This window comes from Conger conger, chromosome 3 (assembly GCF_963514075.1).
Source record: "Conger conger chromosome 3, fConCon1.1, whole genome shotgun sequence".
NCBI lineage: Eukaryota > Metazoa > Chordata > Actinopteri > Anguilliformes > Congridae > Conger > Conger conger.
In genome coordinates, this window is record NC_083762.1 from 44164421 (window position 1) to 44178652 (window position 14232).

The window sequence follows — 14232 nt, forward strand, 5'->3', positions numbered from 1 at the left end:
TATTCAGAAAATATTCGTTCAGGTATAGGCCTAGCCTACACTAAACAGTGAAACGCGGTTTGCTATTTCCTGATTAAAATTAAACAGTAATTTCACATTTAATTTTCTAATTTGCAGCTACACAAAGCACCTGTCAATTCTACATTCAACAATGTTGCCCAACGTATGCGAAAGATATATTCCACATATTCAGGAAAAAAATAAATGGGTACCACTCACTCAATGCATTGAACTCGGATAGAAATTTCCCTTTCATATTAATTCAAATAATTATTTCCATTTGATGTATTATTTTTATGAATTAGGTACCATCTAGCCGAATATCAACACAATGCACAGGCTAGGCCTAGTTTATGCACCATTCAAAGCAAATGGGGAATTCGTATTTATTTATTTATTTATTTATTAAAGCCTTAACATTTTCACACAAAAAGGAAATTCTGAAGCGTTATCTAAATTTAAGCAATGTTGGTTCGGTAAAATCTGGGCGTAGTGTATTGTATTTTTCCGATGGATAAGCCACCATTAACTTGACCTTAACTTTGTTATGGCGCCCCGTATCAGGCAAACACTTACAGACATTCACTGGCAGACATCTCATAAAGGAGGCGCAATGGATAGAGAAACAGTCATCCCCCATTCAACATTAAACAACGTCCTAAAACAGCCGACATTATCAACGGCTATGAATAAACAAACAATATCCAGATTTGCTGTAGATCTGCAACGCAAGACATGCTGCTAACAGTTTTACGTTAAAATAGCTACCCCTTTTCTCTGATACGAATATAAAATCCGCCAGAAACAATGGAGCTCCCTCCATTAGCTACTACTCTGCTACCTTTACTATTGTTGTTATCAATAAAGTATTAAAAACACGTTGTGATATGCATGATAATGTAGGATATTCTGCTCTTTCTGGAAATGTACAGATTGTCTTTTAACATTTGATTGAGTTGACCCTGAAAAAATTGAAAACTATTATTTTTTACGATGCGAGCATGATAATCTGTGTTTGTTTGTTTAGTGTGCAGCTTCTGATACAGGTAAATGACAGTTAATTACGGTGCTGCTTACAACTATCTCGTTTTTACAAGTTAAATCCAGTGCATTATATAACATTTTATTTAGGAAAATATTATTCAGTCAATAATGCTGCATTATATAATAAATTAGTCCAGTTTCATTAGTTTTAACGGATTACTCATGCTCACCAGAAGAATAGATGCAGACTCATATGCATTTACATTATGTGTGTGTGTGTGTGTGTGTGTGTGTGTGTGTGTGAGAGAGAGAGAGAGGGGGGGGGGAGGGAGGGTGAGAGATGTTTGAATTTGAAGTGGATGTGAATATTCTAGTTTTGCGATACGCTACATTTCTGTCAAGGCCAGGATGACAGTATACATCACCCATTTCCCAAATATAGTTTTATTTGACATATATTTTAAAATATTTTACATCGAGCATGTTTGAACGCCTGGAAGGCCAATCTAAGATACTTATTATAATATTACGTAGAAGAAACACAAGCAGTAAGACGTGCAAGTCTTTTATATGGCTTAGGTTCAATCAGCATTTGACAAACAGATTGCCGAGCGATTGCTTTCACTTTAAAGTTAAAGTGCGCGCGCGCGCGCGCGCGCGCGCGCGCGCGTGTGTGTGTGTGCGAGAGAGAGAGAGAGAGAGAGAGAGAGAGAGCGAAAAATACAAATATTGTTCTAGCACAACGTTATCATAACGTTTACGTGTTGCTGCTGATTTACTACTAGGTACAACATTATTTATACAATTCTTTATACAATCCTTTCCACAGGATATAACAGCTTTTCTCAATGCTCGGCGCATAAACAAAAAAAAAAAAAAAAAAAACAATCTGAACATTGATGCATGTTCACATATTTTCCTAATATTATGTCAGAAACAAACTAAATTCATGCAAAGTCATCTTTTTTGTTGCCTTGTCCAAATCCCATAAACGATACATTATTACAGTACAGTATTTTGAGGCTAAAACAGCTAACACACACACAAACGTTCAGCTGAACAAATTCAATTAAAAAAAATCTTAGCATTTTCTTAAACGTTATTCGCATAACTGTAATTACTATTTACTATTAAGCGAACACATTAAGGTTTTTCAGCCTATAACCCCAAACAAATGTTATGATATGACGTTTATATATTTGAGTAAATACATTACCAACCCACATATAACAAATTTATTTCAATAGATATTGTGTACACTTGGCATGCACAGATTATTTTCGTCTTCATTATTTTCACCCATCACCTATTTTCACCTTGCCTCTCAACTAACGTTTTAACGAACTTGAGCTTGGACTCACATCCTAGAGTTAACCTTTGGTTTCAGAGTCCTGCAGGACAGCCCAGTATATTCGCTCGTGAATATATATAGGATAAACAAGCACAATGTTCAACATATACAAAGCAGGACGTTAAATACAACATACAGTACAATTGTGAATTTTTTAAATAATATGAAATCGACTACGCAGCAGTAGTAGAAATATAATATTTGCAATAACATTCCATAATATTCAACAGAATAATTCCTAAGTCTGTTGAAAATCCGTTGTTTTTCTGTTGGCCTACTTCTATGATGCATTGAGAAGACATTCACAAAAAATACAGGGATAAAAAGGCAAGTGCATTTTAGGTGAAGTGGGTCGGTCGGGGGGTGGAGGTCCCTTATGTTGGGGACAGCGTGGAACTTCCACCACCGCAGTTACAGGTCACAAGAACTTGGAATAATCTGCGAATATTCAGTGACGAGATTGACATGCTTTTCGGAATAGTTACATTGACATTTGAGAATGAATTATTATCTTAAATAGTACGCCAAAAACTGGCTGGGAAAAACTGCTCATGTTACACTATAACCACTTCTACAACCACATACACTAATACACCACCATTGGTTATATTGGAAAAGCTCTGCAGAGAGTAGGCTACCTCCAAAAACTTTTCTTAAACTATTTTAAATGCGCTGAACTGTTATTATTATCATCATTATATTATTATTATTTGGCCTATTATTATATTTACATACTTAGAAAGTACTTGTTCTTACAGGTTTACTTCCATTGCTTAAATCATGGTGTTCAGCAGTAACTTGACAAGTTCACTTGAAATAAAGCCTGAATTAGGCTTTAAAGAAAAAGAATGAGTCATGAGTGACGCATAGATTTTCACACTTATCATTCAGTGCAGCGTTTGTAGTAGGCTACTTCTGCAGTAGGCCCATGGTTTATTAAAAAGATCGCCCCAGAACCTTTGAAGAACTTGTAATTCCAAAATATCCCATTTGTAATGTGACACTGGGCTGAACTGTGCTGATTTCTAAAAAGGCCGTACTTATCTAGTCTGAAACCTCCTGCACGATGGAGGTCATATCACTGGAACCATTCAGAACATTGAGAACACGTGCTCGCGCATCATGAGTCTTTTCTTCTTCATCCGCCGGTTCTGAAACCAGATCTTCACTTGTTGATCGCTCAAGTCTAATCTGTCGGAGAGCTCCTTTCTCTTCTGTCGGTTAATGAACTCATTCATGAGAAATTCATTCTCGAGTTCAGCGAGCTGCGGCTTTGAGTATGGTTTTCGTTTTTTCCTGGACTTCACGTGTGTCGGGCCCCACTGCACACCTGGAAAAGCACATGGATGATAATTAAGAGCAATACCATTTCAGGCACTAATATCAATTACTGCGTTGGACGAGTCGTTTTGGAAAACACAGCTTCGGCCTGAGTACGACCTTTATTGGAAGGTCAAATAAAGATAAAATATATGTTACATTCAAAAGGGAACTACACATCAATTTATCAGATGGCGTCAGGCCTGTCTATATACTTAGGAATTTCTGTCTCATGCAACAGCACATCAAACTTTAAAGTACAGCCCTTAACAATCACGTGGAAAGGTTGAGGAAGAGATTGCATACCGTCTGACGGGGATGCTCTGGAACAGGGGTTACTCGAAGATGGCTGCATTATGACATTTGTGCTCACCGACTGCTCGATACCTTCGGTAACCGCTCGGCTACCTGAATTCAGTTCGGCACATGGGACGGTTTGCGATTGTCTATCCAAGTTTGAAAAATCATATTTGGTTGAGCCGGCGAAAGATGGCGCTGGTCTACCTGGCTCTTCTGGTTTCAGGTTAATATCCTGATAGTAGCATTTACTGGATTCCTCAAGTGGTCCCTTGTTGTGGTTGTTGGGCTTGGTACTTTGAGGCACCGAATTGGTCAGAAATGGCTGAGAGTAACCACTGAAGGCGCGGCTCTGTGGCGGAGATGCGCACGAACTTGGGGAAGTCCACGGGAGCGAGCACACTTCTCTCCTTCCGTATGAAACAGGGGGAAGCCCAGGGATCTGAGCTCCATTGCCCCGTAAATTGGGGAAATAAAAAGAGTCCGATGAGGGGAAATTCAACAATGAACCAACATAGCCAGGACTGAGAAGATTGCGCTCGCACATTTCCAAGGAGCTTTCACGAACGCTTCGTACGGTCCTTTTTAGCCACACCACGAGAATAAAAGGAAGGTAATTGGTGATTTGTTAAAACTGGGTCACATGATATGCAAACATTTTGGTCAGCCCCGCCCTCACACATAACAGTGTTCCTGGATGTAACGTAAACCGACGAAGAGTATTTCTCAAAATACGTGAATCGAAATGAAAAGGGCACAATTTGAAGCCACACGAATAAAAGCAGATATAAGACTAAGAATAACTGAGGGTGATATTGAAATAAAGTCACATCGAAGTGGTTAATTTCCGTTTGTAGGGTATATTTAGTTTGTTATGCCAGTAAAATGGAAATGTTGAGACAATTTATTTTAAAAATCACGTTTAAACATATCTTCTGTAGGCTAATCTGTAGAGAGCTTGCATAGACATTACCCATTATTTATTGACCCTTATTGCTACTGGTATAGTTGCCATACCAATAAATAAATAGTAGTAATTTCAGACTGGAGTCCACGCCTTTCTTTAATGGAAAAATAGGTTACATGAAATACACACATGACATTATAATTAGAATGTATTTAAACAACAGAGTCTTGCCTAGTGTTGCTGAAGTCCCTATCCTGAACAGCGCACATAAAGACTATACTTATACGACGATGTACCACAGCTCCAAGAAATCCAAGTATTGTTGCTGCCAGTTGTTTTTCACTGTGAAAATGTTCATACAATAGCTCCAAAGAATATTCGTACATACAGGTGACTTAGTAGCCTACTTGAATTTCGTTAGCATTTTAATGATATTTTAATGATTTAATGAGCCTAGTCATTAAACCTGTATTTTATATATTTGAAAGATAATGCAAATTAAAGAAAGATGCAGTGAACATTGGATTTGTATTCGCTTGACTATACATAGCCTACACACACACACACACACACACACACACACATATGACTATATATCCACATACATACACATACATGTGTGTGTGTGTGTGTGTGTGTGTGTGTGTGTGTGTATAGTCAAGTAAAGACAAATCCAATGTTCATACGCACACAACGACTATTTGAAATACTCACACACACATTAAATGTAGATCTCATAAATCACAACGCAATCCTGTTTATATGTATGTCTACACAAAATATTAACTATTCATAATATATAAAATAATATAATAATGCAACCAAAATACTTTTTTTAATACTTACTAATAGGGCCTATGCATGCCATTTTGCAATAATTGTTCGTTTATCTGCCTCATAATATCAACTAATTTATATAAACTTCTTTAAAAGAGGCATATATATATATATTTTGCTTTCAATGTTTTCCCTGGACAGATGGGAATATTTTCTTCGTTTCTTTGTCGGCTACCAAAATCGAATTGTGTTCAACATGTTTCCAACGTTTGTTCTGTTACCTTCATCTGCTTTGGCAATACATGAAAAAAAAAAAACCTCCGTAAAAAACTACGGCAGTTTTACTCATTTTTACCAGCCTATAAAGAATTCTTGAGAGTGTAAAATAATGATAAAATGTTGCAAATAAGTATTTGGGGCATTATTCAGACAGGCATCTAGACTGTGAATACGTTTGTTTGTGGGTGGGTAATCAGTACAGTTCAAGGTCAAACTCAAAACAACTCCAAGGCCGAGTCTTATGATGGACGCTTTTATGTTAATTTAACTTTTTGTCTGTCGCTGTTTAAGCAATCAGTGCTAGTTGTAGGCCTAATTAAAATGTGAGCATCATGGAACAAGAAAAATATTACACAAGCATGGTCAAAGTTGGGAACGTTTACAAAATTATAAAGATGACTATATATAGTACTAGTGAGTGAGCGCCAGTGGTGTACATGAGGTGTCCTCTTCTTCTTCCTTTATATACATATATCATTTGGGACACCTTTTGTAAATTCAGTTTCTGTCGGCCCTCACCACCAGTTTTAATAAGATACACTGCACATATACATAACACTACACATTTTTACAATCTTAATGTTCTTAGCTATTCATATATAGGCCAAATTGTGATATTATAACATGTGAATGTATAGCAAACTATTTTGTGATCACTCAGTTTTGTCCTTAGGGTTTGGTCATTTGGGACACCACATTTCACAATGTGATAAAATAGACACAAAGATACTTCACTTTACTTAGGGATCATTATTCATTTTCAAATTTTTTCTACTGTTGCTTTACCATTTAATATGAAATACTTTATATGATATGGCCTATGAGAGGCAGTAGTCCCATACTCGGCAAAATCATTCTTAAATTGTTCCATTCCTTGCAACGGGTTAATTTTATTAAGAAAACACACACACACACACACACACACACACACACACACACACACACGCACGCACACGCACACATGCACACACGACATAAAAAATAATTACGAAACAATTAGTAAATTGTGTAGAGCATCACAAATCAAAACATGAATATATAATGTTAAAATAATCAGTGCAAGTCACATTTTACGGTATAGGGAATTTCAAATTGCGAGCCCGCCTGACTTGTGCCAAAACTCCACCACTGGCATTAATCTGGCTCTGGTAAAAAGCATATTACGCACACGATTAGAGTGACATTTATTTAGCTACAAGCACTCAAATTTCAGTTGTTTTATGTTATTTGTTTTTGTGCAAAGTACTATTTTAATGTCCAAAATTACGTGAAGGTAATTTGGGACAGTCTCAAAATTATAACAATTTAACTATAACTTTAATTATAACAATTAAAATATAAATATTTTTTCTTAATTTTCTTAATACGTCATACTTTATTACATACATAAGACATGGTGTATCATGCATGGCATTTATCATCTTAACAAATAACTGGTCCAAATGTTATGTCCCTGTTTCTTGCCTACTTCCTGAGAGACCGTCATCAATAAGGTCGCATTATAAATGTTATGAACATGATCACTTAGTTCATATGTCTTTGCGGTGAAAATTATTAGTTGTGTTAAATACTACTATTACTAGTGTCCTAAATTACCTGATGTCCCAAATTAACTGAATTCACCCTATACATTTTCTGACTTTAAAAGCAGCATTAACGCAGTTACATATTTCATCCAGTAGATGGCGAAATAGCCCTATGTATTGTACTCTTATATTATTCTTGCGCTTCATTCCAGTCAAGGTCAAAGACTGTAAATTCTAGTCAAGGTCAATGTTAAAACTCAAATGACGCCTACTTGAACAATAATCATAATAATGGTGATCGTTATTACAATATAATTCAATATTAAGCTAAATTTGAGTAATGCACTCATATGAACACTTAAGACATACGTAGGCCTATAAATCCCATAGCTATCTATGCATACTTTTTTCATTAATACCTCATGGAAACATGTTTACATTCAGAACTGCAAGCAACGAATTACAAAACTCATGGAGAACTTGCATGTTGCTGAAGGTAAAAACCTAGACTAATCGTTGTATCCAGGAGGACCCGTTTAATTTATAGGCTACAGCATACATTTTGTACAAATTCTATATCTGATTGCTGGAAAACAGGTAAACAAGCTTACTTTTTTTTTTTTTTTGTTATTAACACTTTCAGTATTTGCGCAGGCATACGCCAAATAGGCTATTGAATTATTATTTTAATAAGACACACATTTCAATAATATTCAATATAAAGCATTGTCGCCAACTTATTTGCTTCATTACAAGCTGTCGGATCCGGAGGACAATCTGAATAAAAAATAATCCATTAAAATAATACCTAATGCAGAGATCTCACGTTTTTGAACATCATTTTAAATCTAATGCAACATTTACATTACATGTATAAAGTAAGAACTAAGGTCAGTTTCATTAATTTTTCTAACACATTTCTCTGTACCTGGGCCATTGCCATTACAACACATGTATTTCTGACCTAATAATTGATTATCTTTATAGGCTACATTGTATTGTATTAAATAAATTGAAATGTAATCAAAATGCATTTTAGAAACAAAATTACTTCGAATTTGACAACAGATGTTTCTCATACAAGCATGTAGACACATTACAATGAGAAGCTGTATCTCGGCAGAAAGAAGTTCCACAAAATACTAACATGTGAATATGAAAAAAAAGTATATATATATATATATATATCTATAAATATAAATAACGCACACCAAGCATATAACGACTGTCCGATTGAATACTTAAGAACTGTTCACATGGTATAATCTGGCGTTTTCACGAATAAGTGTGAACGTCCTTCAATTTGGATGTAATTTTCCTGTCTTTGACTCTACGGTTCTGAAACCAAATCGTGACTTGTCTCTCTGACAGGTTGGTAGAAGAGGCTATCCTTCGCCGTTTATCCTTGTTAATTAACTTGTTCGTGGTGTACTCTTGTTCAAGTTCCTTCAGTTGAGGTTTGGTGTACGGCACTCTCTTCTTCCTTCCATGCCGGTATAAAGTACGGACATGCGTCTCATTCAATCCTGTCTCGCCTGAACATTCGCAGAAAAAAAGTTTTGTATATTTATTAAATGTCTTTAAAGAAGCAGAGAAGACAGTACAGGATAGTGACCTAGACTAGCAATGATCCCGTATAATTATTATTATTATTATTATTATTAATAGTAGTAGTAGTAGTAGTAGTAGTAGTAGTAGTGGGCCCAGTAGTAGCAGCAGTCGGCATGGTGCATAGACATACTAAAACTAAATTGAGAGGACATTCCAGAACCGCTGGTCATAATTTATCATTTGTGATTTGTGTTAGGCTAAATGGCTCGTTTACAAATAGATTTAAATGAAGAAAAAGCAAAGAAGGACATTGAATGTCGAGGGAGAAATATCATACCTGCGAGAGAAGATTTCCAAGAGTGCGGGCTCGGTGTCTGTTCTTTGGCGCAATTAAGTTGACTGTTCCAACTATTTGACCAGTTCCACGGCTGGTATCCGTCAATGGGTAAAACAGCCTCGTGTCTTGGATAGTTAGCAGCGGCTCTTGGTACGACAGGTACATTGATATATCCAGGAATCTGGGAGTAAGACCCTGAACAACTTTGGTAAACACCAAACTCCGTAGCACTTCCTGGAATTTCGTTGCAGTGCATGTTGGTGCTTGCAAAGCCTGATATATCCATACGCTTTTCCACCGATTCTCCACATAAAGACGCGAGAGTAGTTTGTTTCTTTGCGGTCTGCTGCAAAGGGACACCATGTGGGATTTTGCAACCATAGTAAGAGTTTCCAAAAAGACAGCCAAAAACAATGGGAGGATTTGCAGTGGCCGGGGAGCCAGGAATAGGTGCGTACGATTTAATAGACTCTGGACTTAGAGAGGCCGATCTGTCCGTAATGGAGTATACCATTGACCCCGATGCCGAGCGCCTTGACTGAGCCCCAAAAGCAGACGGATAGAAACTCCGGTTCTGCACTGAGGCGATATCCCCTCCGAAGTTCTCCATTACCACTTCACTTATACTTTTCGGTATTTATCCACCGTCAAAACTTCACAAAGATATATTACCGTCTTCCCTGATATAAAAGTTACCACATTGCATTACAGTACATAAAACCAAACAATGTATGAAGACAGATAACCTTTTATATTTTTCTTGACTGATTACAGAACTCTGACTGTGAAGTGTGCAATTGGTTGGTGGTGATCACGTGACATGCAAATATATTGGCTGAATGTTGATGGCTAATAGGCTACTTGAGGTCTTATCTTACGCAGAAGTAAACTAACAAAATAAAATAAGACGAAAATAAAACATAAAGCAACAATGAATCTAGACACCTTTCCAAACAATGACATCATCAACTGTTTTAGTAACCCATATTTTCAACAATAAAGTAAAAAGAAACTATACAATTAAGGATGAGAAATAGGTTATCTGTTATAAAGTTATTTGATTCCTTCAACTATGCCGACAAGCAGAAATGACATAAAATCTTTCGTAAACGAACAATAACATCGGTTATTGTTTCATAGGCAATTTGATGTCCTCTTAACGGCATTTTATTTGGGTAAGTGATTTGTATGGTAAAAAATACACGGTCTTTTATTGAACCGCTTTGGGTTATGCTGTAGGTTTCACGAATTAGCAGAAGAATGCACTGAGCTGATTGGCTGACTTTTTTTTGAATATATGATCATAAATTCAATATCCGGTATTGATCGAACTTCTACGGTCCGATACGTCAGTAATATTGCACCTAACTACCCACCCACCAACATGTCGAAAATATCGGCATATAGGCTACTAAATACAAAATACAGGGAATGTACAAATTTGTGACAAAGAGGAAATACACACATCACACACACTACATAGGCTATAGACTAGATTGCAATATCTTCGCACTGACATTCTGGGTCACGTGTATTTAAATAATGTGGCCTGTACTGTACTCTGGCCCCGCACGTGCGACTATTAATAATTAAAATAAGAAGTAAATTAAGAATGCCACTGAAATGGGCCAGGAAAGTATAGTACTCTGTTTAACGTTTATCGAATATGAAATGTGAATACAACAAATTAAATGTGGAAAAAGGTAATAATCTTAATTATAGAAAGTATGTATGGCTAAAACATATGGATAACAATAACTGAAACATATTTAAAATAATGTATGTTTAAGCTTCGCAGTAAAAGGGTAGAAACATTAAGGATCCTACAAAGTAATGTATCGTCTCATTGCCACATCTTTCTTTTTCACTTGAGCAAGTGCAATGTTTTAATTATATAGCAACATAAGATGATTCCTCAGTATCATTCGTAATTCAAAGACCCCCAAAATGTACACAAATATAGTTAAGTTCTGAGTTCTAGAAATTGCCACCCATAACCCCCAGCCAAGTAGCGTAGACATATTCAATACTTATTTATTAAAATAATTAATGGTATTCGGCAGCCATACTTCCAATAATAGCCTACTGCCAAATGTGTCTATTTTATTTTGGTATTACTGCATTAATTTCACCCGCACAATGTCCAACTTCAAAGCAACACTGTAGTTCTATGTATTTATAATTGAATTCGCTTGAAATCACATAAAAGGAAAAAAATCAACTGATCAAACCTTTTAAATAGCATGTAACAACAACAGATTGAAATGGTTATTATTATTATTATTATTATTATTATTATTATTATTATTATTATTATTATTATTATTATTATATAGGCCTAGCTTATATAGCGTACACTAATAAGATGATTGGGCAATTTTACATTGAAGATTAAAGTGTTATTGTTCAGCACATATTGCAAAGGATTGCACCGAATGTTTGCCATGATCTCCTACAAAGCGTAAAAGTAAGGAACTATATGCGCAGGTAAAAATAGACTACCGAAAATTCTATACAGGACCAATAACCGATAGGTATGGGTAGCTTATATAGGGGCGAAATAATTTATCTCAAAAAGTTTACTAGCTTCTCCAGAGTGAACTTGGACTTGTCAATCGGTACACACAGAGAAGCCGTTCCCCCTCTCACTGTTTCTATAACATAAGCCCCAATAGATAATCAAATGCGGATTTTATTTTAGAAATATATTGCGAAACTTTGACACATGATTGCTAGTTTTAAATGTATATTTTGGGCCAGAAAAACACCCTGTAGGTTCACGTTGTTTCGCAGATGCATGGACAGCAACATAGTAAAGACCCCTGCTGTAGGGAAACAGCATTGAAGGATTATCCAGAGTTACGAGAAAAATACACTTCATACTACCAGAATCCTTCACGCCGAAAATTTACACACTTGGTTATATAAAGCACATGCTTATATTTAGTGAGTATACACATTCAAGCGGTGAAACAACAAGAGGTCTGCAGTTTCATATGTACATCTTCTGTTACATACCCACTCAGTGTGCCCCTAAACTTAAACATACTCAATAGATACAACATATTTCACAGAACGCAATTGATGATACATTACATTTATGTGGGCGCTTCGAGGTTAGTGGACTCTCACAATGCGCGCCGAACTGTACCGTGGGAAAACAAGCCATTTGATATAGGTAAACAGGAATAGACAGGAATGCCGTAAGCTACTGCTCAATGGAAAGCCACAAGGACGTACAGGCTTTACCGGACTGAAAGAGCACATCCCTCCAATCAACAACAAGGATAGTATGCAACGAGCCTACTTAATGTGCATTTAACACTGAAACGTCATCGACCATTTTTGCGAGGCCTGTCACTTCAAAAAATCCTTAGTCCTCCTCCTGCTTCTTGTAATACTGCAGAGATATCACTAGATGGCTCTATCAGTATATATTCGGGAGAAACGAGATCCATAAGTTACTGAATATTGCAATACTTGTGGGTTAACACACATACATGCACACACACGCGCACATATAGAATAATTGTGTGAATCAGAAATTAAACCAAATGATCTGCCTGAGAAACAATCTGCTGTTCTGTCATTCCATCTAACCTGGTGTGCCGGTATTGTGGACAGACCACAGAATGCAATAAAACATATAAATGCATAACCTTAATGCACTATAACTCAAGGACAAAGACACAACTTTTTGCCAAGGGTACATATAGGACGTAAATAGAGATTTAATTTGCAACTGTGTTCAACCCTGCATTATACATTGAGTTAAATATTTGGTTGGTTTGCAATAGTAAGTGTTTTGTGGATAAGAAATTCCAACCACATAAGCATTATCACTTAACTTTACTTATGCGTTTATTCAGTTCAAATTTTACAACCCGTGCAGTGTGTACACCTAAAAGAAAGTTTATTTAAGTTGTGAACAGAGAAATAAATACCTTATCTTGTCTGTATATGTTATCTGGGGATATTTCTACATATCTGTGGTTTCTAACAAGCATTTATTAAAACATTTGTAATTCTGTCAATCATAGCACAATAATCTAAAAACGAAAAAACACTAACAACTAGTGGCAGTAACTAATTTAGTTTTGCTAGTTTTGCTTTTGTTTTTGCAATTAATTAAAGTAAAACTTTGTTCTTTGATTCATAGTGTAGCAATGTTTTTTTCAAACTTCCCATAGAATGGCACAAAATGGTGCATCTTAAGTGCATGGAATGTACCACAGTGTATGCAACAGGAAATCATGCACCAGGGACATAGGAATGCTGCAGTAAAGGTTTTACTGGCATACAGCCATTACAAATGAGAAAGCAAAATTACAGTACTCTAATACAGTAAAATGGATGTAGTTTACAGTGAAAAACAAATACTGGATGTCACAGGTATAGTAATGCTGTCAACATGTTCTCATCAACACCATATGCCCTCCCTTGCTATACACTGGGGAAAGATCCGCTGTGCATGCCTGATCCATCCCTGGAAATCATCAACTGATATATCCAGGCCAGGTATATCTATATTGAATGGCACCACAAAATTGCATCTCTCCCTCTCCCATCTTGAACAAAATCATTCCAAAGATGAAACTGGGCAACAACTGAATCAGGTGTGATTGTTTTATTGAATAACCAATTCACAATTAGAAGCACAATTTGCATCAAGTCAATTTGAACTTTGTTTCAATAACTATTATGAAGTTTTTGAATGCATTTCAATATAGTATTTGTGGCTTAGCGAATTGCTATCCACTATAATTTTAGCCTATGCATTAGCTTTTGAACTTGAGTATGTCAGTTTTTAAATAGTGAAAATTTCAAACTGGGCTGTAACATTTTTTTTGCTGGTTGAGCCTGACTGAGAAATGAATTAAAAGATTTTTGAAAAATGTATCCA

At 36.1% G+C, this 14232-nt stretch overlaps 2 protein-coding genes across 2 annotated transcripts; both read right to left on the minus strand.

Moving 5' to 3' along the window:
- Positions 1–1660: 1660 nt before the first annotated feature.
- On the minus strand, positions 1661–4499 carry LOC133123370 (homeobox protein Hox-D12a-like). Its single transcript, XM_061233803.1, has 2 exons — positions 3962–4499; positions 1661–3665 (listed from the first exon to the last, which is right to left on the minus strand). Exons 1-2 carry the CDS (start codon positions 4497–4499, stop codon positions 3427–3429), a joined length of 777 nt encoding a protein of 258 aa, XP_061089787.1. The 3' UTR covers positions 1661–3426.
- A 4217-nt stretch (positions 4500–8716) lies between these two features.
- On the minus strand, positions 8717–9939 carry hoxd13a (homeobox D13a). The gene is made up of 2 exons (XM_061233942.1): positions 9330–9939; positions 8717–8976 (listed from the first exon to the last, which is right to left on the minus strand). The coding sequence occupies exons 1-2, from the start codon at positions 9937–9939 to the stop codon at positions 8717–8719; spliced, it is 870 nt and encodes a 289-aa protein (XP_061089926.1).
- Between the last annotated feature and the right edge of the window lie 4293 nt (positions 9940–14232).

What these genes read in the sequence shown, in the direction of transcription:
- LOC133123370 (XM_061233803.1), bottom strand. Translation starts at nt 4,499, where the DNA reads ATGTGCGAGCGCAATCTTCTCAGTCCTGGCTATGTTGGTTCATTGTTG. An exon ending in CAGAGCATCCCCGTCAGACG is followed by an intron (nt 3,666 to 3,961) that starts GTATGCAATCTC and finishes GTGCTTTTCCAG; the next exon opens with GTGTGCAGTGGGGCCCGACA.
- hoxd13a (XM_061233942.1), bottom strand. Translation starts at nt 9,939, where the DNA reads ATGGAGAACTTCGGAGGGGATATCGCCTCAGTGCAGAACCGGAGTTTC. An exon ending in TTGGAAATCTTCTCTCGCAG is followed by an intron (nt 8,977 to 9,329) that starts GTATGATATTTC and finishes GCGAATGTTCAG; the next exon opens with GCGAGACAGGATTGAATGAG.